The sequence below is a fragment of the Megascapheus bottae genome, chromosome 24 (assembly GCF_031878675.1).
Source record: "Megascapheus bottae isolate mThoBot1 chromosome 24, mThoBot2.hap1, whole genome shotgun sequence".
Classification (NCBI taxonomy): Eukaryota; Metazoa; Chordata; class Mammalia; order Rodentia; family Geomyidae; genus Megascapheus; species Megascapheus bottae.
The window spans coordinates 237841-262878 of record NC_143532.1 but is presented as its reverse complement, the minus strand read 5'-3'; the positions used below and the strand labels follow the sequence as shown (position 1 = coordinate 262878).

General features: G+C 46.0%; 1 protein-coding gene across 3 annotated transcripts in view; it reads right to left on the bottom strand.

The window, feature by feature from the left end:
* Fanca (FA complementation group A) overlaps positions 1-23883 on the bottom strand; it is a 48505-nt gene extending 24622 nt beyond the window's left edge. For all 3 annotated transcript variants that reach the window (XR_016539516.1, XM_090357082.1, XM_090357083.1), the window contains exons 1-18: positions 23799-23883; positions 23136-23245; positions 22480-22573; positions 21821-21954; positions 21122-21217; positions 19089-19162; positions 15945-16057; positions 15053-15132; positions 13576-13609; positions 12914-12980; positions 12311-12423; positions 8147-8223; positions 7647-7788; positions 7153-7286; positions 3554-3664; positions 1871-1966; positions 1729-1788; positions 113-201 (exon numbers count right to left, since the gene is read on the bottom strand). Coding sequence is in view for 2 of the 3 variants with exons in the window: in XM_090357082.1 (XP_090213208.1) it covers positions 113-201; positions 1729-1788; positions 1871-1966; positions 3554-3664; positions 7153-7286; positions 7647-7788; positions 8147-8223; positions 12311-12423; positions 12914-12980; positions 13576-13609; positions 15053-15132; positions 15945-16057; positions 19089-19162; positions 21122-21217; positions 21821-21954; positions 22480-22573; positions 23136-23245; positions 23799-23835 (1661 nt within the window). In the remaining variant the exon portion in view is untranslated. The remainder of the gene's footprint in view (positions 1-112; positions 202-1728; positions 1789-1870; positions 1967-3553; positions 3665-7152; positions 7287-7646; positions 7789-8146; positions 8224-12310; positions 12424-12913; positions 12981-13575; positions 13610-15052; positions 15133-15944; positions 16058-19088; positions 19163-21121; positions 21218-21820; positions 21955-22479; positions 22574-23135; positions 23246-23798) is intronic.
* Between the last annotated feature and the right edge of the window lie 1155 nt (positions 23884-25038).

Below are 25038 nucleotides of genomic sequence, written 5' to 3'. Positions count from 1 at the left end.
ACACTGCATGGTGACACAAAAGCATATCTTATAGCAGGATACAGTCCTTGTGTCAAATGCGCAGATTCCCTCCTACTGACGGTTATCATGGTAGCCCCTGGATGCAACTCACCTGGCTTCCATAACAGGCAATGGGATCTTCCCAGTGTGTGCAAACACCATGATGGCCTTCTCCACATCCTGTGCTGCTTGGCTGTGAGGCTGAAGAAAGAACAAAGATTTGAAAGGAAGAAAGCCAACTGACAAGGCTGGCACCAACTACTCTTCTTTGTTGTCAGGACCTCTGGACAGTTGAGAGGTAGACGCTGATATGAGAGCTGCATAGCAAGGGTACCCAGACATTCACATAAACACCCTAAATCCAAGTAGAGAAGCGAAGGGATGCAGCTCATATTATCCTTTCCTTTCCCTCAGCTTAGTCAAGCAACATGCAGCTCTTGAACACAGCTCAACCTAGGCAGCCACTGCCACCCAATGCTTATTCTGCACTTTACTGTCCATTGCCTTCCAGGAAAGGAGAGGAAGAGGTACAGACTTTCAGGTGGGAAGGAGCAGGACTTGACTTCTGACATTTCAAAAAGAACTATAAAGGTGCTGGGAGTGTGGCTTAGTGGTAGAGTGCTTACCTAGCATGAATGAAGCCCTGGGTTTGATTCCTCAGTACCACACAAACAGAAAAAGCCAGAAGTGGTGCTGTGGCTCAAGTGGTAGAGCGCTAACCTTAAGCAAAGAAAGCTCAGGGACAGTGCCCAGGTCCTGAGTTCAAAGCCCCAGGACTGGCAAAAAAAAAAAAAAAAAAAAAAAAAGTTATGAAATGATAACTTATGAGCAATGGTAAATTTTACATGGAAAATTATATACCATTTTTTTCACCTACTTTTTTTGGGGGGGTGGGGGGGCTTGAACTCAGGATCTGACCTTGGGCTTTTTCCTCAAGGCTAGCACTCTGCCACTTGAGCCACATCACCATTTCAGGCTTTTCCTATGCATGTGGTACCAAGGAATCGAACCCAGGTCTTCATGCATGCTAGGCAAGCAATCTACCACTAGGCCAAACTCCTGGCCCTCATTTACTTTTTAAGGGTATCTCTCAATTTTAAAGCAAAAGAGTTAAAACTGCAAAGATATCTACAGTGACATACATCATGTGACTAGCTGACACAGTTGATTATTTTAAGTGTAGCTGGCCCTTTTCTATAATTCATAGGAATACACATAGACTACCATTTTATTTGGTCCCATGTAAACTCAGAAATCTTAAAGGACAGCACAGACTTGTCTGCACATCTTCTCTTCCTTGCTACTCCATCACACACTGCATCTGACCAACAGTGTAGACAAAATGCCGTTTTTTTTTGGGGGGTGGGTGGGATGGGGAGGGGTCATAGGACTTGAACTTGGCCTGGGTGCTTTCCCTGAGCTCTTCAGCTCAAGGCTAGTGCCCTACCCTTGAGCCAAGCCCCACTTCCCATTTTTTAGAAGTTAATTGGAGATAAGAGTCTCGATCCTTTTGTGCCCCAGGGCTGGCTCTGAACCTTGATCCTCAGATCTCAGTCTGCTGAGTAGCTAGGATGACAGGCGAGAGCCTGTAATAGCCCAGATTAGACAAAATGCCTTTAAGAGAATTGCTGCTCCAGACACATCAAAGGTGAACCAGGCCCATGATTAGGAAGGCCAAAAGCCTGGATTAAAGGAAGAAAACCACAGGGCAACCCAAATCCACATCACCTCAGCAACATCCCCGGCTAAGGACAGATCCTCATAGAGGCCCATGTTCTCCAGAGATACCTTGAGAAGAAAAGAACAGGGTGTGAACACAAGACACAGACCAGTTACTGCCAACAATACTGGACCAGATGATCACACTTGCCTTGAGGTCAGCTAGCCGGGTCTTGGCCAGGGAGATATAGTCCGTGAGGAGAGAGCGGTACTTGCTTGGGACAAGTGGAGGATAGAGAATGTGCACCTGTGATAGAGCATAGTGCAAAGTAAGTGTCCAGAGGCTGCCCCACTGCCTCTAGGGGAGGTATTAGCACACAGAGACGTGTACAGTAAGGCTAAGTAGAGACAGCTACTAGCCACTAGCTACTGAAGGCATATAATCTACAAAACTGAAAGCCACAGTTGAAGATTACCACATCCATTGGCAGGAAGTTAAGAATGAACGACAGCACCATTGTCTTACAAATACAAGGTGGGTGAGGATCTGGGTGTGGAATGCCAGTCCTAGCAGCCAGGCCCTGTGAGTAGACTGGCAGTTCTGAACGACGGGCCTGGCTACTTCCTGGCCCAACAGGACAAAGAACACAGCACAGCCACAGAATAGTGGGGTCAATACCAATTTGTACTTTGGAGATGACAACTCATATTTTCAGAACTAAGATGAGTTGAGAACTGATAGCAGGTACCACACAGGAAGAAAAGCAAGGCCCACAAGGGCTCAAATCAGGCTGTCACATTCTACAGCACCACTGGAATAGCAAAAACAGGACAGGCATAGAATTTCCAAAGAAACCAGAAAAAAAGGAAATTCTGGGCAACAGATAATACATATCATTGCTGGGGGTGAGGGAGTAGGTCACAGCTCTACGGCACCTCCTCATCTGAGAGAATGGCTACTTTAGCCAAAACACAGTCGGCTAAAAAAGGGAGGAGGATTTAGAAATGGAGATGGTTGCAGGGAGGCCAAGTCCAGCCTTCCCCAGTGAGAGCTACGGGGCCAGTCACTGTGCTCACTCACCCCAGCTCGGAACAAAAACAGGTGGAGGGGCCCGAGTTTGGCCTAGTCGTAGAGAGCTTGCATGAATGAAGACCTGAGCTAAATTCTTTGGTACTACATACAGAGGAAAAGACGGAAGCGGTGCTGTGGCTCAAGTGGTAGAGAGTTAGCCTTCAGTAAGCCCAAGAACAGTGCTCCAGCCCCGGGTTCAAGCCCCGCGCCTGGCCAAAAGATACCAGACCAGGGCTTCAATTCAGGGCCTGGGCACTGTCCCTGGACACTTTTTGTTCAAGGCTGGCACTCTGCCATTGGACCACAGCACCACTTCCAGCTTTTTCTGTATACATGGTACTCAGGAATCGAACCCAGGGCTTCACATCACCACACACCTCCTCCTCCTCACCACACACCTCCTCCTCCTTCACCACACACCTCCTCCTCCTTCACCACACACCTCCTCCTCACCACACACCTCCTCCTTCACCACACACCACCTCAGCACTCACTTCTTCCTTCACACACACCACCTCACTATACACCTCCTTTACTACACACCACACATCTTCACAACACACCACCATATCCCTCAACACACACAACCTTGCTGCACACCTCTTTCACGGCCACACAGTACCTAGCTGCACACCTCCTTTTTGCATACCAGCTCTACACACAGACACACACACCTGTGTGACTCTTTCTTCCTTCTACACAACTGTACTTGATCACTTCTTATTTTCCTCTTCTGGCTCAGAGAGCTCGAGGGAGACTGGGGGTTGATGCCTTCATTGAGGAGGACAAGCGTAGAAACCTCTGTGAAATGCAAGTGCTCACCTGCAAGTAGCGGGGAGCCTCCCAAGGCACAAGGTTGGACAAGAACTTGAAGAGGAAAATCAGTGCCTTCTTGCTGCAATGATGGTAGCCACGTGAACTGCCAAAGCACTCCTGGGGAAAGAAGACAATCTTTTTTTTTTTTTTTGCCAGTCCTGGGCTTGAGCTCAGGGCCTGAGCACTGTCCTTGGGCTTTCTCAAGGCTAGAGCTCTACCGCTTGAGCCTCAGCACCATTTCCGGCTTTTTTCTATGTATGTGGTACCAAGGAATTGAACCCGGGTCTTCGTGCATGCTAGGCAAGTGCTCTACTACTAGGCCAAACTCCCGGCCCAAGAAGACAATCTTAGGCCACAACACAGTCCCACTGTCACTGAAGTCCCAGGCCTGAGGTCATGTCAGCCAATGATGGCCTTAGGATAAGGACAATTGACTAGAGAACTCAGCATGTCCCTGACTATTCACTGATCTGAGGCTCAAATTAGCAATCATTTGTCTGTTTGCATTGACAAAAAAAATATATAGATGCTGGGTGCAGTGGCTCACACCTGTAATCCTAAATACCCAGGAAGCTGAGATCTGAGGATTGAGGTTCTCAGCCAGCCAGGACACCAAAGTCTGTCCGTGAGACTCTTATCTCCAATTAACCACCAGCCTTGAGCTTAAGAACTCAGGGACAACACCCAGGTCAAGTTCAAGTCCCACAGCTGACAAAAAAAAAAAGTGTGTGTGTATATATATGAAAGAGAGAGAAAGAGAGGGGGGGAGGGAAGGGCTGGGAATGTGGCCTAGTGGTAGAGTGCTTGCCTACCATGCACGAAGCTCTGGGTTCGATTCCTCAGTACCACATAAACAAAAGAAGCCAGAAGTGGTACTGTGGCTCAAGTGGTAGAGCACTAGCCTTTAGGAAAGCCCAAGGACAGTGCTTAGGCCTTGAGTTCCATGCCCAGGACTGGCAAAAAGAAAGAAAGAAATTACCCTTTTCTACACCTAATAAACCAATCACTAAATGGGCAGAGCCAAGAAGAGGCTCCTCAGAAGAAGAGGTAAAAATACGGGGCCGGGAGTTTGACCTAGTAGTATAGTGCTTGCATAACATGCATGAAGACCTGGATTTAATTCCTTGGTACCACATATATAAAAAGCCAGAAGAGGGGCCAGGAACTTGGCCTAGTGGTTAAAGTGCTTGCCTAGCAAGCACAAAGACCTGGGTTCGATTCCTTGGTACCACATATATAGAAATAAAAAAGCCGGAAGTGGTGCTGAGGCTCAAGTGGTAGAGCTCTAGCCTTGAGAAAGTCCAAGGACAGTGCTCAGGCCCTGAGCTCAAGCCCAGGACTGGAAAAAAAATAAAAAAATAAAAAAATAAAAAAAAATAAAAAGCCAGAAGTGGTGCTGCGACTGAAGTGGCTGAGTGCTAGTGCTTTGAGGGAAAAGCCCAAAAGTACAGTGCTTAGGCCCTGAGTTCAATTCCCAGGATAAGAAGAAGAGGAAGAGGAGGAAGAGGAAAAGGAGGAGGAGGAGGAGGAGGAAGAGGAGGAGAAGGAGGAGGGAAAACTGACAAAGAAACACATGAGGAAATACCCATGATCCATGGCCATAAAGGAAATGTAAATCAAAACAACTCTGAGATTCCATCTCACGCCAGTAAGACTGACCAACATTGTAAATTCAAATAATAATGGTGGGGATGTGTGGAAAAAGGAGGCCTACAGCACTGTCGGTGGTATGTAAACAAGTACAACCATTCTGGAAAGCAATCTGGAGGTTTCTCAAAAAGCTAAACAGACCTTCCCTATAATCAATCCAACCAATACCACTCCTGGCCATCCACATCCATGGCCACTGCCCCACTATTCACAAGAGCTAAGATAAGGAAACAGCCCAGATGCCCCACAATCAATGAGTGAATCCAAACCATGTGCTACTTATACACAATGGCATTTTTACACAGCCACTAGAAAGAATAAGGGGCCAGGAGTATGGCCTAGTGATAGGGTGCTTGCCTAGCATGCATGAAGACCCTGAGTTTGATTCCTCAGTGCTATATACATAGACAAGTCAGAAGTGGTACTGTGGCTCAAGTGGTAGAGTGCTAGTCTAGAGGAAAACCCAAGGACAAGGCCCTGACGTCAAGCCCCAGGACTGTCTGAAAGAAAGAAAGAAAGAAAGAAAGAAAGAAAGAAAGAAAGAAAGAAAGAAAGAAAGAAAGAAAGAAAGAAAGAAAGGAAAAGGGAAGGGAAGGAAAGAAAGAAAGACAGAAAGAAAGAAGGAAGGAAGGAAGGAAGGAAGGAAGGAAGGAAGGAAGGAAGGAAGGAAGGAAGGTCATTTGAGTCGGGCACAGTGGCTCTGAGGGTCAAGGTTCAAAGCCACCCCAGGCACTAAAGACCCTGAGAATCTTATCTAAAATTAACCACTAGAAAATCGGAAGTGGTACTGTGATTCCAGCCTTGAGCTGAAGAACTCAGGGACAGAGCCCAAGCCCAGAGTCCAAGCCCCACAACCAACCAAAAAAAAAGGTCAGAAGTGGAGCTATTAGTTAAGCACTAGAGTGCTAGCTCAGAGGCAACACTCAGTCCCAGATTTCAAGCTCTGGGATTGGCAAAATAAAAATAAAAGAAACAACAAAAAAAAACCTAGCTGGGTCATTTGACTTTGGAGGGCAAAGATCCTCCCAGAGGACATGCAGTGTTCAAACACCAGTAACATATGTCAGCTTGGCATCCTCAACCACAAGCAGGTCAGACACAAACTGTTAGTGCTTCACTGTAGACCAAGCAGACAGTGCCTACCCACTTAGTGGAATCCCAACGTAAAGGGACACCTAGGAGAAGCTTGAGGACTCAGAGAGACTTTCAGGGATCGAGAACAAAGAATGGCTCTCAACCACCCTTTCCAGAATGGCCACGCAGGAGTAGAGATCAGTAGCCTGAAGGCTTACAGAGGCTACTGCCCTTCAAAGCTGATGGGAAAACTGAAATCTTTTACAGAGAATTAGGGAGCTTATAAACAGCAAATATACACATAGGTATATTTCTGTCATAAAACAGACAAAATGCCTAGCCTTCAAATGTGATGCCCCAAAGGCTTCACCCTGGCCGGAACCAGGTTCTCACACCAGGTTAGCCAGAGGCTTCTCCACGGGAGTATGGACGCAGGAGGTCCAGGACATCCCCAGACATGGGCTTTCAAATACTCTTCAGGCAAGTCTGATGCCTACTCAGATTAAAAAATTACTGACAAATTGTCGAGAAGAGAGTAGATATTCTTCAGAAAACAAAAGAACACAGAAGCATACTCAGCCTCTAAGATAAGAGGCTCGTGACTCCAGACTTTCAAACAGGAGCATCACTTCATGCAGAGAAGCAACACTGCTTCTACTGTTACCTGGTGGGTTCCGTGATCTTAGATGAGAGGGAAGAAAACAGGAGGGACATGAACCTCCCAGCCAAAAAGTTGCTGGATATTCATGTGAAGAGCTGTCTGGGCCAACTTTGCAAAGCTGAACCCCTGCTGGCTCATTCTCACTAAAGAGTATCACATGGGGACCCCCTAGGGTTCCTATGCCCAACCCTTTGAAACACTAGTTCTCCAGGTAACTCACCTTGAACCAGTCTGCATACGATGGGAATACAGAGGGGCCCTCAAGCGCAGCTTGGCGCACAATCAGGAATGCAGTGACCAGACTGTCCAGGTGGTAGCTCTCAAAAGCACAGGCCATCAATCGGGCCACCCAACCTGTAAGACCATGATATAGTCAGCAGGCAGATAACGGCAGCACATAGACTAAATATGAGTTCTGCTGGAGATCAAGTGTCCCAGCTAGGAGAATGTTCATGTCCAACACCAGCTTTGAGAAGACTAGGTAACAGCCACTGCATGCCAAGCACAACTGCCAGAGACTAAAGGAAGGAGCTCAACTACTTCAGTGCCCAATGAGCAATAAATAACTATCAATAGACAGGATGTCCATGGGTTCCTGGCAGGTAAGGAAGGACTACACAACAAACCCACCCCCAACTCAGATTCTACTGACACCAGGAAGCAATTGTGTATTTGCATGCTCAGCAGCACCACTAGGGCCCCATGGAAGTGCACCTTTAACCAGCTGCTGTGCCTCTGGAAAGCAGATGACCAGCGTGGACATGCAGGAGAGCACACGCTGCCAGTGAACCTCCTGAGTTTCCAGGACTTCCTGCAAACAGCCAAGTGATTCCTCTGGACTCAGCATCACAAAGAGCTGAAACAAGATCCCCAACTCCCTTTAGTGCCAAAGAAACAATGGTCATACAGGCATCAGTGTCTTACCTCCTGATGCCTGGGCCCACTGCAGCCACATGCCATTTCCCACCAGAAAGGTACACATGCAGCAAGGAGTTTCAACAGTGGCCCTGTGGCATCTCCCCACTCTCTGGGAATCAACACTGGCTGGGATCTCTGCCCAAGTGAGGATGGTTGTGTCTTACCGAAGACCTCAAACTTCCTCAGGTGAACACTGTCCACAGCAGTCTGTTGAGGACCTGGCCCCAGTCCAAGCCAGTCTCAGACCTTACAACCCAGCACTTCATACCATCAAGTCTAAATCCAACACCACTCACCCTTCGGTATAGGGTGGTGAGTAGAGTATGAGTCTTTGCGAAGCTCCACTCTCTCTGTCTCTGAATGGCATCAGACACTGGGGAAAAAAAAAAAAAAAAAAAAAACAGGCAAAAACTTCAAGTCAGCACTAATGAAAAAGCCATGCTTGGCCTGGCAGTGGCAGTAGCTCACACCTGTAATCATAGCTATTCAGGAGGCTGAGAACTGAAGATTGCAGTTCAAAGCCAGCCTGGTCAAGAAAGTCTGTGAGATTCTTGCCTCCAATAAACTACCAAAAAAGACAGAGATGAAGCTGTGTCAAAAGTGCTGGCCTTGAGCAAAAGAAGCTTGGGGACTGTGCCCAGACTGAGTTCAAGCCCCAGAACCAACACACCATAGACAGACAGAGACAGACAGACAGACAGAGACACACACACAGTCACACACACACACACACCATGTTCTGGGCATTGGTGGTCTAAACATGTAATCCTAGCAACTTGAAAAGCTGAGAATAGGAGAAATGTTGTTTGCGGCCAACCTAGCCAGAAGTTAGAGACTCTTTAACCCACAAATCAATGATGAGTATCTGTAAGGCCAGTGACAGCAGGAAGTGTAAGTAAGGAGATTGTGGCTCAGGTATGTACCTGGTCAGGAAGTAAGATCCTATCCTAGAAATAACCAGTGAAAAACAGGACTAGAGACATGACCTAGCATTATCTGGCCAGCTGAACAAGGGCAAGGCTCTGAGTTCAAATTCCCACTACTGTCAAAAACAAGAAAAAGCTGTTAGAAAGCTTCTATGTAAAGTGATGGACTTTTTATTTTTGTCTTTTAATTTACTTTCTTTTTTTTTTTTTTGCCAGTCCTAGGGCTTCAACTAAGGACTCGGGTTTGCTCAAGGCTAATGTTCTCCTACTTGAGCCATAGCTCCAACTCTTTGTTTTTGTGGTATTGAACCCAGGGCTTCATGCATGCTAGGCAAGCACTCTACCACTAAGCCACATTTTCAGCGCATCTTTTTTCTTTTTTTTTTTTTAATTCAGAATCTAGGGTCCCTGAGATCTTTTGGTGAAAGCTAGAGATGTGCCACTTTGTGCTACAGCTCCACGTACAGCCTTTTTGAGTGGTTAATTGGAAATAACCTGGGCCTGGGCACTGTCCCTGAGATAAGAGTCTCAGGAAAACTTTTCTGCCCAGGCTGGCTTCAAAACAAGATCCTTAGATCTCAGCTTCCTGAGTAGTTAGGGTTACAGGTGTGATCTACCAGGGCCAGCCTCTTTTTTCTGTGTGTGTGTGTGTGTGTGTGTGTGTGTGTGCTGGAAGCTTAAACTTAGGGCCTAAAGCACTTACTGAAGTTTTTGTTTGTTTGTTGGGGATGGGGGACAGGCAGTCGTGGGGCTTGAATTCAAGGCCTGGCATTGTCCCTGAGCTTCTTTTGCTCAAGGCTACCACTCTACCACTTGAGCTACAGTGCCGTGTCTCACTTTTTCTGTTTATGTGGTACTGAGGAAATGAACTCAGTGCTTCAAGATACTAAGCAAACACTCTACCACTAAGCCACATTCCCAGCCCCTGAGTTTTTTACTCAAGGCTGGTACTCTACCATTTGAACCATACTTCTACTTCTAACTTTTTGTTAGTTAACTGGAGATAAAAATATCTCCTGGGGCCAGGAGTTTGGCTTAGTGGTAGACTACTTGCCTAGCATGCAGGAAAACCCAGGTTCAATTCCTCAGTACCACATACATAGAAAAAGCCAGAAGTGGTGCTGTGGCTCAAGTGAGTGCTAGCCTTGAGGAAAGCCCAACGGCAGTGCTCATGTCCTGAGTTCAAGCCCCAGGACTAGCAAAAAAGAAAAAAAAAAAAAACTCCAAAAAAATGTTGTAGCTAGGTGCTTGTAGCCCACGCCTGTAATCCTAGCTACTCAAGAGGCTGAGATCTGAGGATCATGGTTCAAAGCCATCCTGGGCACAAAAGTCCATGAAAGTAACTGTAGCCGCTCTGTACATTACCTCAACAATAAAATACAATTAAATTTGGGCCAGGCGTGGTGGCTCACGCCTGTAATCCTAAGTACTCAGGAGACAGATCTCAGTCTTAGGATCAAGATTCAAAACCAACCTGGGCACAAAGGGACCTGAGAATATAGAAAACTGGAAATGAGGCGTGATTCAAGGGTAGGGTAGTAGCCTTGAGTTATAGAACTCAGGTACAATGCCCAGGCCCAGTGGTAGGGCAGTAGCCTTGAGCTGAAGAGCTCAGGGACAGTGCCTAGGCTGTTCAAGCCCCATGACCCACCAAAAAAAAAAGAAAAAAAAAAAGAAAAAAGTTCATGAGACTCTTATTTCCAAATAACCACCAGAAAATCAGAAGTGAGGCTGTGGCTCAAGTGGCAGAGTGCTGGCCTTGAGCTGAAGAGCTCAAAGACAACATCCAGGCCCAGATCCACCCCCCTCCAAAAAAAAATTGTACTTGTTTGGTCCAGGAGGGAGTGTGGCCTATGGTAGAGTGTTTGCCTAGCATGCATGAAGCCCTAGGTTCAATTTATCAGTATCATATAAACAAAAAAAGCAGAAGTGGTGCTTGGATTCAAGTGGTAGAGGGCTATCCTTGAGCAAAAGAAGCTGAGGACAGAGTCCAGGCTTAAGCACTAGGATCCACAGACAGACAAAAAAATTCAGGGTTGGGGCCAGGAGTTTGGCCCAGTGGTTAAAGTGCTTGCCTAGCATGCGTGAAGACCCGGGTTCGATTCCTCGGTACCACATACATAGAAAAAAGCCAGAAGTAGTGCTGTGGCTCAAGTGGTAGAGCTCTAGCCTTGAGAAAGTCCAAGGACAGTGCTCAGGCCCTGAGCTCAAGCCCAGGACTGGCAAAAAAAATAAATAAATAAAATAGCAACTTCCTTTAAAAAAAAAAAAAAATTCAGGGCTTCAGTCTTACAATGGCTGAAATTCTACCACTTAAGCCATGCTTCCAGTTCAACATTTTGCTTGCTAACTGGAGATAAGCGTCCCATGGACTTTTCTGCCCAGGCTGGTTTCAAATGGTCACCCTCCAAGTCTCATCCTCCTGAGTAGTTACAGCTACAGGTGGGAGCCACCAGCACTGGGCTTATATAGGTTATTTTTGAGATAGGTTCTCACTCCCCTTCAGTACACCTGGATCACAATCCACCCAAGCTTCTCTTAGCAGGGATGACAGCATGCCACTATGCCTAGTTTCTGTTGAGATACAAATCTTAAGGACTTTTCTGTTCATCCTCTCAATCTCAGTCTCCTAAAAAGCTAGGATTACAAGGGGTGAACCACTGGCATCTGGCTTATTTTGTTACTTTTAAACTGTAAACTCCCAATAAGTCAATCCTAATGCTAAAAGGATGCTCAGCATGGAGCATGTTTGATGAGCTAACCCAAGTCCTCTGGAAAGCACCTGACAGTCAGTAAAGAGAGTCTCACTGGAGCATTGACCTTGGGGACACACAGAAAGGCTAGCAGCCAAGGTGTTGGAAATCTGGTGTTAAGCTCCAATGAGATACCTACACACAACCAGCCCAGACTAAGTGCATTAAAGGTCAATTTGGGATACATACATGTTCAAAAAAAGTTCATCCAGAAAAAGGCACTACAAAATACTTGCTTGGGATAAAGTTATTTATATTTTGTAACAAGCTGAGTTGCACCAATTCTTTTGTCTTCTTTCCCTTGATTCTTTTTTTTTGCCAGTCCTGGGCTTGAGCTCAGGGCCTGAGCACTGTCCTTGGAATTTTCTCAAGGCTAGAGCTCTACCACTTGAGCCTCAGCACCACTTCCGGCTTTTTTCTATGTATGTGGTACCGAGGAATCGAACCCGGGTCTTCATGCATGCTAGGCAAGCACTTTAACCACTAGGCCAAACTCCCGGCCCCTTTCCCTTGATTCTGAATTTTTTTTTTTTTAATGGTTGTGGGGATCAAACTCAGAGCTTTGTATATGCCAGGCAACTGCTCTGCCAACGAGCCATGAAGTAACAATGCAACCCTCATGATCTTGGTTGATCGTAATGTCTATCTCCTCCACCTAATTCAGGACCTATACCTCTATAGAGAAGACAGAGCCGCAGATCTGCTTAAGAGTCTGTGATGGACCTACCAAAGCATGACCCCAGAGTGGACAGGGGCCTGTAGGTCTAGTACTAGGGCCTACCTTTCAGCACAGGGCTATGTGTGAGAATCTGGGTCAGAGTATGGCGGAAGAACCTCTTCAGAGAATCTGCTGAAATCATGCCACAACATACAAGTCCACTGAACATGTCAAACCTGTAAGGGAGGTATAGGGTCTCAGGAGTCATACCACTGCCTATCACATGGATCATGTCCAAACACCAACGAGGCTCACAGGCACCTCCTTGCTTTAAGCCTTAAAAATGCTTTGTGTAGGCCGGGAGTTTGGCCTAGTGGTGGAGTGCTTGCCTAGCATGCATGAAGACCCAGGTTTGATTCCGCGGTATCACATACACAGAAAAAAGCCAGAAGTGGTGCTGTGGCTCAGGTGGTAGAGCTCTAGCCTTGAGAAAATTAAAAAATGCTTTGTCACCCAGGCCTTGAAGGGAATGTATCAGAGGTGGAGACCAGTCCAGAGCCCACAAGGAGACTAAGCCCCCTACACCAAGGAGGACCCAGGTCATATAGGCACATGGAGGGAAGGTTAAGTCTGGGCAGAGTTCCCTGTGCTCCAGGGCACACAGGCCAGATTATGCTGCCCTTGCTATGGACCCTAGCTGAGCAGCAGCAGACTTCCCACACATACCAGCCCTTTACCACCCTGTAGGCTGAGGTCTCCTCCGGAAGGTCAGCAGCAAGGGCATCAAGCGCAACTGACAAGGAAACAGGATAATAAATGAACATCAGCCACAAGTAGAGCCTCTCCCAAACCACTCTACATACTTTCAACTTCTTTTTCTTGGCCAGTCCTGGGGCTTGAACTCAGGGCCTGAGCACTGTCCTTGGGTTTTCTCAAGGCTAGAGCTCTACCACTGAACCACAGCACCATTTGTGGCTTTTTCTATGTATAGGGTACCTAGGAATTGAACCTGCATGTTAAGCAAGAACTCGACTACTAAGCCATACCCCCAACCCCTATGTTTTCAATTTCTACAGTATAGGTCTCTAAGTTCAGTAAGGGCTGTTAGGAACTGGGGTCTGCAAGGTACAAAATTCACGAAAACACAGACCTAAGAACACTACACTAAACTGGTATTACTTCACACGTCTAGAAACTAAATGTTAAGCACTAGAAACTGAGAGCCAGAACAAAAAGTGGCAGTGCCGGAACAAAAGGTGGCAGTAAGTTGACAACAAATTTCAGCCACAGACAGGGCCTCCAGGCCCAGTACTCTATAAGGGAAACATAGGGGTAAACTTCTCCATATGGAAAGACTTCAGCTACTGGAATTACTGGAAGCAACTTACAAGTCAGCATTCTCTGGAGTACGGTAGCAGCAGCCTGTTGTAACAGAATACAAATTCCTATCAGTTCATAATTCTCAATAGCCACATGCTTATTACCACACAGAATTTGTTATGTAAAGGAACCGGGAGTTTGGCCTAGTGGTGTTTGCAGAGCATGTATGAAGACCCCCATTCTATTCCTCAGTGCCACATTCAATTCCTCAGTACCACATACACAGAAAAAAGCTGGAAATGGTACTGTGGCTCAAGTGTTAGATGTCTATCCTTGAGAAAGCCCAAGGACAGCCTCAAGCCCTGAGTTCAAGCACCAGAACTGGCAAAAAAAAAAAAAAAATGTTATGTAAAGTAAGAAGTAGGCTTTACAAAGAGGTTCAATTTTAAGATTTCTTCTCAAGCCAAGAAACTGCCCCAAGAGTGACACTCAATGAAAAGGCAGAGCTTTCTGAATATCCACTGTGGTATCTGAACATTTTTGGCAGGCCCTGAGGCTGTAAGCCTCAGGCTATATCTTCCTGGCCCTGCATGACCATTCTTTTTTTCCTTTTTGCCAGTCCTGGGGCTTGAACTCAGGGTCTGGACACTGTCCCTGGGCTTCTTTTGCTCAAGGCTAGCACTCTTCCACTTGATTTACAGAGCTATTTCCAGCTTTCTTAGTTTATGTGATGCTGAAGAATATAACCCTGACTTCATACTGCTAAGCAAGCACTCATCGAGGCCACATTCCCAACCCCCTTCCCATCCTGAAGGCTACTAGAAATGGATCATCAGCATAGCCGCCCAGTCCCAGGGCCTGTGCTTGCTACATAAGAAAGGAGGGGAGGGCTACGGTACACTAAGGCAGTCTGAGTCCTGTTGGTGTGTAGGTAGTGGCTTAGTGGTAGAGTGTTTACCTAGCATTCATGAAGCCCTCAGTACCACATATACAGAGAAAGCTGAAAGTGGAGCTGTGGCTCAAGTGGTAGAGAGCTAGCCTTAAAGAAAAGAAATTCAAGGACAGGGGCCAGGAGTGTGGCCTAGTGGTAGAGTGCTTGCCTAGAATGCATGAAGCCCTAGGTTCAATTCCTTGGTACCACATACACAGAAAAGGCTGGATGTGGCGCTCTGGCTCAAGTGGTAGAACACTAGCTTTGAGAAAGCCCAAAGACGGTGCTCAGGCCCTGAGTCCAAGCCCTGGAACTGGCACCAAAAAAAAAAAAAAAAAAAAAAGGCAGCGGGGAGGAGAGGGAAGAAAAGAAATGGGAAGGTATGAGGCGTGGGGTAGGGAGACAGTGCAGCCTATCTCCTCCCACCACCTGCAGGCTCCCAGAGTCATAGCCCTAGAATTCCCTCACAACGTTCACCATAATGTGTGGCAGAATATTCAGCCTAAAACTTCTAGAAGAGAACAAAAATTTGGAAAGAGGGAACTGCTCTTTAGGACACAGGCCACTGCCACAGAAGCCCAACTCTCCACTGTCCAAATTATTTTTCCTCCTACCTGGGGCATCTTTTCAGGTACCACAGTTCTTGAGTTTGAGTTTTCCTGAAATCCCTTCAAAACAAACAGTTGCACAAAATCTGAAAAACCACAAACACATTTGTATATATGATGGCCTCCAAACAGCTGTGAATCATCATACCAACACTCACCTCAGAGAGGTAGTTGCATGCACAAACTAGAGGGCTAATTCAGTGTGGGTCACCTAAGCGCAGGGGAGGCCTTGTGCCTACCACTGCCCATCTGACAGTGGGAAGACTCACCAGCCAGACTTCGTTATGAAGGAAATCCTCATAAGTCAAGTCTATGCTAAGAACTTTCTTCTCAGCACACGAGGCAAATTCAGAGGACATCTATGGATTGTCCCTGTAGCAATCTCCAACCCTAACCTCAAAGAGCTGGAGCATTACAATCGCTGTGATCCTCCCAATTCAGCCTTCTGTGAGCCTGTATTACAGGTGTGTATCACCACCCTAGCATGATCATCACATTCTAAGGAATGAAAAAGGACACCTTTGGAAGAATTAGAATTAAAGTGTTTTCTGGCTAATCTCCACTTTAAACTTCACCTATATGCAGCAGATTATAGAGTCAAAAGAGAAGTTCATACCACCAGGATATTGTCTTTTAAAAACAGAAACCCAGAAATACCAGTGTGGAGCATGGGCTTTTCCTCTTTTACTTACCAGTCATGCCTCAGGAGTGATCAGAGAACAAGAGACTAGGGGTATTCTAAGGAAAAAAAATCACTTCTGCCACCAGTTAACTTAGTACAATCTCCAGCCACTGAGGATAACACAATCTGGTCCCCAGCCTGTCAGTGAGGAAAGACTGCTTTTCATCCAACTGTCAAGGTGAACCTCCCCCCAGAGCCCACATGCTACAAACATACCAGAAAGTATGGCTCTGGCCATATCTGCAGATGGGCAGGAAGCTTCTGTCTGTTCACACAAAAGACACAGGTTCTTGAAGAGCCACTCGGCCATGGCCTGCACACTGGAGTGACTGGGAACACACAAATGCCCAAATGGATCCCCTCAGTCCTTACCTCCAGACAGTTTTCCTTTAATGTTCACTTCATTAGGAAGAATGGACCAGTGAGGATAAGACGGCAGTCAGCAAGTCCTCTGTTCCAGGAATCCAAGTGGGTAGGGCTAGACATCTGCCTGTGCCACTTTCTTATTTGGAGTAGCTTTCAGTCATAGTCAAACAATAATGGAATAATGGGCTCTTTTCATTCCTTTTCCACACTGTTTTGTTATCTACTTCACTAACTTCACTGCTTACTTTTTCTAGTGACAGGTTTTGAACTTAGGCCCTTCAACTTACCAGTTAAGCATTCTGCCACTTGAACTAGCTCCCTGCTTTTGCTTTAACCAAATCCCCAGGCCCCTCCTTTTTGTTTTAACTGGTCCTAGCGCATGAACTCTGGGTCTTGGCACTGTCTCTATGCTCTCTTTTACACAAGGCTAACACTACCACTTGAGCCATAGCACTACTTCCAGCTTCTTTGTGTGTGATTAACTGAAGAGTCTCATGGGCTTTCCTGCCTAGGCTGGCTTTGAACTTAGATCCTCAGATCTAAGTATCCTGAGTAGCTAGGATTATAGGCATGAGCCACTGGCACCCAGCACCTTAGTTGTTGACTTGGCATTTTTTTTTTTTTTGATCTAAACATAGGCTCTTAACAGCTATACATTGCTCTCTAAACTTTCTTCAGCTGTATGCCACAGATTTTCACTCATTTCAATTCTGTAATCCTCTATGATTCTTTGATCCATTAACTTTGCTGCTCCTCAAATTTTCCTTCAATGGCTTTGTGATTGGGGAACATATTCGGAATGACTTTAACCTTTTCAGTCTGTTCTAATTTATTTTGCGGCCTTAACCTCAGGTTATATTACAGACTGTCAATGCATACATATGTGCATGCTTTCTGTCACTGCTGGCCTGAGTGCTCTGGAGTGAACAGCTACACTGATTTACCATGTTCTAGTCTCCTAACATCATCCTTAACCTGCCCCAACCCATCTAGTACACAGAAGGGCATGCAAGTCTCTAGTAATTATTACCAAACCTGTATGGTTTCTGTCAGATGCGTTTTCATGTAGTTAACTTTACTAATCTTGTATAGTTTCTATATTTTGTTTTTATAATTAGGCCTTCCCACTTTAAGATCATAAAACCATTCTTCCATAGTTTTCTTCAGTACATTTATCTATATTCCCATGGTTTTTCTATATCTTTTTCTTTTCTTTCTTTTTTTTTTTTTTTTTTTTTGGTGGATCATGGGGCTTGAACTCTGGGCCTGGGTGCTGTCCCTGGGCTCTTCAGCTCAAGACTACCACCTTACCCCTGAGCCACAGCCCCACTTCCTGTTTTCTAGTGATTAATGAAGACAAGATGTCTCAGTCTGTAGTGCTTGGGCTGGCTTTTAACCGTGATCCTCAGATCTCAGCCCTCTGAGTATCTAGGATTACAGGCGTGAGCCACCACACCAACTTGGTTTTTCTATTTCTTTGCTTTGAGAAGGTTTTTTATACAAGGGGGAGAAGGAATCCAACTTTTTTTTCTCTCTTTTGGTGCCAGTATTGGTGCTTAAACTCAGGGTTGGGCACTGTCCCCAAGCTTCTTTTGCTCAAGGCTAGCAGTTTACTTCTTAAGCCACAGCCCTACTTCCAAGTGTTTTAGTAGTTTATTAGAGATAAGAATGTAATGAACTCTCCTGCCTAGCGTAACTTCAAACCTCAATCCTCAAAGCTTAGCCTCCTGAGTAGCTAGAAGAACAGGTGTGAGCCACCAAGTGCCCAGCTAATTGGTGCCATGTCATCAAGTGGGCTCAGGGTGTTATAATCAACTGTGCTTAATGTCTACAGAGTAGACTCAAGAATGAGCACAGGGCTAGGAAAGTGGCTTAGTGATAGAGTGCTTGCCTAGCATGCATGAGGCTCTGGGTTCAATTACTCAGTACCACATACACAGGAAAAAAGAAAAGACAAAAGTGGCACTGTGACTCAAGTGGTAGAACACTAGCCTTGAGCAAAAGAAGCTAAGGGACAGTGCCCAGACCCTGAGTTCAAGTCCCAGCCCTGGCCAAAAAAAAAGGCATAGATCTCTAGCCATTTGATGGGCTAGGGTCTGAGGTTCCAAATATAATACATCCTAAGGTTCAATTCCTAAATTCTCTTTCACTTTACCTATCAATACTGGAGCCTTTCTGAATAGACTGGATGGTTCTTTTCTGTACACTGTTGGCTCAAGACATGTCTTCCTCGTATTTGCTAAGACATTTACTGTTTGTATGTCTGCTTCTCGTTTTCAGAGTTTTGTTTCTGTTGTCTTTTTTTGTACTTGTGTTTGGCTTGAACTTAAGGTCTCATACTCTTGCTCAGTCTTTCTTGCTCATGACTGATACCACCTGGACACACTTCAAATTCAGACTTTTTGTTGATCCATAGAAATAAGTCTGAAGGATGTGTCTTCCCAGGGTCCCCTCAAACTCCAATCCTCAGATCTCAGCCTCTTGAGTAGAATTATAAGAATGAGCTACTGGTGCCCAACACAAATAATGTTTCTCTTACATCTTCTACAACACTCATCCAGTTTTACGGAGTTATATCTTTTTACTACACGCATTTATTGACTCCTAATAGAATTTCATTAAAAAAATAAATAAGCTGGGCACCAGTGGCTCACATTTGTAATCCTAGCTACTCAGGAGGCTGAGAACTGAAGATTGTAGTTCAAAGCCAGCCTGGGCAGAAAAGTCTGTGAGATACTTATCTCTCAAATTAGCCATTAGAAAAGTAGAAGTGGCACTGTGACTCAAAGTGGTAGAGCACTAGCCTTGAGCTGAACAGCTCAGGGACTACACCAGGCACTGAGTTCAAGACCACAACCAATAACAAAAAAGTGGGGCTGGAAGTATAGCTCAAGTGACAGAGCACCAGCTGAGCAAGCAAGTTAAGCAAGCACAAGGCCCTGAAAGAAAAATGTCATATGGCGTTAAAATAACACAGAAGCATTAGTGAAGTACCTTTCCAGCAGCTCCTGCAGGCTCACAACACTCTGCATATGAAGACGCCACACAGCTTCAAACAACAAAGAGTTCTGCAGAAAACAACAGCATTGTATGTGTACTTCCTTTAAAATGTTCTTACTCAAGGCCCATTAAAAACTGAAAGTGTAAAGCCAGGTAAGGTGGCTCATGCCTATAATCTTAGCTACTCAGGAGGCTGAGATCCAAGGATCAAAGTTCAAAGCCAGCCTGGACACTCCATGAGACTTCTATCTTCAGTTAACCACCAGGACACTGGAAGTGGCACTAGCTCAAGGGGTAGGGTGGTAGGTAGACTTGAGCTGAAGAGCTCAGGAACAGCATTCAGGCCCAGGGTTCAAGTGCCATGACTCACAAAAAAAAAAAAAACAAAAAACACCACCACCAACAACAACAAAAAAAACCTGAAAACAGCTTTCAATTTTGAAAGCATGAGCTGCCAGTAGTTCATGCTCATGATCCTAGTTACCAGGAGACTGAAAGTAGCAAGACAATTGTGTGAGGCTAAAAGCAGAAAAGTTCTTCAAGCACTATCTTGAAAATAGCCAGCAAAAAATAGGGCTGGGAATGTGGCTTAGTGGCAGAGTGCTTCCCTACCATGCATAAAGCCCTGGGTTCGATTCCGCAGTACCACATAAACAGGAAAGACAGAAATGACACTGTGGCTCAAGTGGTAGAGTGTTAGCCTTGAGCAAAAGAAGCTCAGGACAGTGCTTAGGCCCTGAGTTCAAGCCCGAGGACTGGTTAAAAGAAAAAGAAATTAAATTAGAGCCAGGCACTAGTGGCTCATGCCTATAATCCTAACTACTCAGAAAGCTGAGATCTGAGGATCACAATTCAAAGCCAGCATGAAAATCCATGAGACTCTTCTCTCCAATGAACCACCAGAAAACTGGAAGTGGCACTGTGGCTCTAGTGATAGAGCACTAGCCTTGAGCTGAAGAGCTCAGGGACAGTGCCCAAGCCCCAAGTTCAAGCCCCACAACCAACGCCCCCACCCCCCAAAAACACCTTAGAGCCCCTAAATAGCCTGAAGGACCTGTGTCATCTGTTCATATCTATTAGGCTTTCATTCAGTTCATGTATCTACTACATCAACATTTAGTACTTCCTATAGCCAATTCCCCATTGTCCTACACTGAGCTTCTACCAAGCAATTTCTAATTCATTCTGCATACCATGACCCATACATTCCAGAATACACAGTGAACATGCCAGTACCATTATCTCCAATTAGCTACCAGAAGTGGTGCTGTGGTTCAAAGTAATGGACTGCTATCCTTCAGCACAAAAAACTCAAGAACAGTACCCAGGCCATAGTTCAAGCCCCACAACAGACAAAAACAAAAACTGTAACTTACTGAGTTCAAAATGCTTCAAAATATAGAGCTGACTGGTACAATCTTTCTTGGAGGGTATACTACAGTGGTGTTTGAACCTTGGTTCTCACTTGCTAGGTAGCATCTTGGCTCTAGCACTCGCGTTACTCCATAACTTATGTGGGTTTGTTCGCTTTTTTTGTTTTGTTTTGTTTTTTGTTACCCTGGGACTTGAACTCAGGGTCTGGGCACTGTCCTTGGAGACTTTTTGCTCAAAGCTAGTGCTCTGCCACTTGATCCACAGCGCACTTTGATTGTTTCTCAATATGTGTTACGGAGGAATCAAACCCAGGGCTTTGTGCATGCTAGGTAAGCATTCTACCACTAGGCTACACTCCCAGCCCTTGTTAATGTTTTCATTGTTACTATAAAGGTGCAGGCCCTTGTTAATGTTTTTTATTGTTACTATAAAGGGGATGCATAAATGGGCTACAGTTACATTAAGTCAACAAATACTAATGACAGATGGAAATGGATCAACAGGGTCCTACGGTACCTTCTGCCCCATCCTCATGGCATCTGATGGACCCTTTTCCTCATACTCTGTAATTAACAAGATATAGGGCCTAATTGCAAAAAATAAATAAAATCTACAGAATATTGCTTAAATGAACAGAACGCCTGTACAGTTACCTGTATTTTCCATAATTCTTGACAGAAGGAGAGACGAGAGAACATACTATGTGCCAATAAATACTGAGCAATCTCTACCAAGAAAGAGAACTTTTTCTGAAAAAGAGATAAAAAAATTTTTCAAAAACATAGGCAAATTAGCCAGAGCAGTATTTTTCTATGTATGTAGTACAAAGGAATCAAACCCAGGGCTTCGTGCATGCTAGAAAAGCACTCTACCACTAGGCCACACTCCCAGTCTGGTATTTTTTTCACCCAGTTCCAGGGCTTGAATTCAGGACCTGGGCACTGTCCTTGAACACTTTTTGTTCAAGGCTAGCACTCTGCCACTTGGACCACGGCACCACTTCCAGCTTTTTCTGTATACATGGTACTGAGGAAACAAACCCAGGGCTTCATGCATGCTAGGCAAGGATTCTACCACTAGGCTATGCTCCCGGCCCAATTTATTTATTCATTTAATATATATTTTTTGGCCAGTCCTGGGCTTAAACTCAGGGCCTGAGCACTGTCGTTGGACTTTCTCATGGCCAGAGCTCTACCACTTCCAGCTTTTTTTCTATGTATGTGGTACCAAGGAGTCGAACTCGAGTCTTTGTGCATGCTAGGCAAGCACTCTTATCACTAGGCCAAACTCCCGGCTGTTATTTTTAAATCCTACTTTCCCAAACAGCTTAAAAGTAATGCTGGCATCTTAACTCTTTGCTCTGGGTGGAGCAGTACTGGGTGGCTGGCATTCTTGCAGACTTGCTCCACGCTGCAGGCAAGTATCCTGGCTGACAGTATCCCAATAGGAATCCCCAGCCTTGACGCTTGATCTTGCAAAGCGCAACCTTAAAGAGAAAACAAAATTAGAGCCACTTTTTTTTTTTTTTGGAAGGGGGTACCAGTCCTAGGGTTTGAACTCAGGGCCTGGATGTTTTCCCTAAGGTTTTAAGGCTAGTGCTCTACCACTTGTGCCACAGCACCACTAACTGAAGGTAATAATCCAGTGGCCTTTTACTGCTCTGAATGACTTTGAAATGTGATCCTCAGAGCTCAGCCTCCAGCCTCCTGAATCCAGCCAGAGCATTTTTTTTTTTTTTTTTTTTTGGTTGTGGGGCTTTAACTCTGGGCCTGGGCACTGTCCATAATCTCTTCAGCTCAAGGCTAGTGCCCTACCACTTGAGCTACAGCACCACTTCCCGTTTTCCTGATGATTAGTTGAAGAATCTCAAGGACTAAGGACTTTTGTATGCCAGCTGGCTTTGAACCATGATCCTCAGATCTCAGCCTCCTGAGTAGCTAGGATTACAGGCATGAGCCACCAAGAATGGCTCAGAGCCATTTTTTGTACAATAAATACAATGTTAACTCACCTATAAAGGAGCTAGAGCAATTTGGGTAGACTTCAGCACTGCCACAATCAAACAATTTGCCAAAACACAATTTTTCACACAGTGTATCTTCCACCTAAAAAACAAAATTTAGAGAACTTTTAATTCAATCTGTGTGTATATAATGCATGCCTGCTGGGAATTTTCAAGGTTTTTTTTTGTTTGCTTGTCGGTTTTGTTTTGTTTTTTGGCCAGTCCTGGGGGCTTGAACTCAGGGCCTGGGCATTGTCCTTGACTTGTTTTTGCTTAAGGGTACTGCTCTGCCACTTGAGCCACAGCACCGCTTCCAGCTTTTTTGTATATGTGATACAGGAATCAAACCCAGGGCTTTGTGCATTCTGGGCAAGCATTCTACCTCTAGGCCACACTCCCAGCCCTCAAAAGTTTTTAGAAGAGAAATTTACAATAATTCCCTAGAAAATTATTAAATTCACTGCTTAATGGTTTTTTTATCTCTAAAGGGACAAATGCACCCAGAATTTCTTCTCACCTAGTGATTACCTAGTGACTAGTTATACTAGGAACATAACAGAAGATCTTACAAAGGCAAAGTCTTAACTGGGATAAAATACTACTACTACTAATAATAATAACCAAGCTTGAAATCTACCTGTAAAGCCAAAGCAATTTCCTCTTACCTCTAGCAAAAGGTCATTCAACTGTTGGTGGCGTCTCAGAAGGTTTATAGCCGAATCCTTTAATTTCATTTCCTTTTCAGGATCATATTTTTGCCTCTTGACCCTTCCCGCTGAGGGAGAAATCAGTTATAGTAATACTTAAGTGAAAACATGATGACATCCATGCCCTGACCTGACTCAGAGGACAAGCAGCACCTCTGGGAGATTCATTTCAACACCGCACCCTCAATCTAAACTGGAAAACAGCCCACCGGGGCCAATGAGCAAGGCAGAGCCGGCCGCCTCCGGTGAACAGAGGTCCTGAGAGCAGCGAGCCCAGGCTGCCCAAGCTAGCCTCACCTACGAGCTACACGGCAGGAGGAGGCTGCCGCGTCAGGGGTCTGGGCGGGCGGACGACGGGGCTGGCAGCCCAACCGAAGCCCAGGCGGCCCTCAACCGGCGGGGTGGGGACAAGGGGAGGGAGGAGAGGCGGGCGGGAGGGTGCGGAGAGGCTCGGAGGCCAGGCAGGGCCCGCGAAGTAGTGGAGCGGAGCCAGGGATGTGTGGGACCGGCACGGAGGCCTAGGGGAGACGGCGGTGGGGCGGCGCCCGAGCCCGGGGGTGGCACAGTGCAACCCGCAGAGGGCGAGAGGCCACCGGCCCACCGTCCAGGGCGCCCACCTACCCAGCAGCTGGGTCCAGAGCCTCTTGCGGCCCGGCATCCCCGACCTGGACAGCCGCGTCCAAAGACCGGGAAGCGGGCAGGGAGGACGCCGACGCTCGGGACGCTCTAAGCTCCCGCCGTGACTCGGGGCTGCCCTCTCATTGGCGCCAGCCAGGCGCATGCGCCCATTGGCCAGAGGCTGTCGGGCCCCACCCGCGCTGCCCTCTCATTGGCGCCAGCCAGGCGCATGCGCCCATTGGCCAGAAGCTGTCGGGCCCCACCCGCGCTGCTCTCTCATTGGCCCCAGCCGGGCGCGTGCGCCCATTGGCCAGAGGCTGTCGGGCCCCACCCGCGCTGTCACGGGGCTGGGGGAGTGGGGTGGGGTGGCGCGCGCGCACGCACACACACACACACACACACACACACACACACACACCACATACTACACACGCCACACATACTACACATGCTACATACACATGCTACATGCACACACATCACATACTACACACACCACATATACTACACATACTACACACACACACCACACATACTGCACACATCACACATACTACACATAGATACTACACATACACACCACACACACACACCATTCATACTACACACACCACACACACATACTACACACACCACACATACTATACACACACTACACATACTACACACACATCACACATGCTACACACACCACACATACTACACATACTACACACACACCATACATACTACACATACTACACACAAACACCACACATACTGCACACATCACACATACTACACATACATGCTACACATACACACCACACACCACACCATTCATACTACACACACCACACACATACTACACACACATACTACACACATACCACACACCACACATACTACACACACACACCACACACTACACACACATCACACATGCTACACACAGCACACATGCTACACATACTACACATACTACACACACCACATATACTACACACATCACACACACTACACATACATACTACACGTACACACCACACACACCATTCATACTACACACACCACACACACATACTACACATACTACATACACACCACACATACTACACATACTACACACGCACCACACATACTACACATACTACATGCACATACTACACACATCGCACATGCTACACACACCACACATACTACACATACTACATGCACATACTACACACATCGCACATGCTACACACAACACATACTACACACA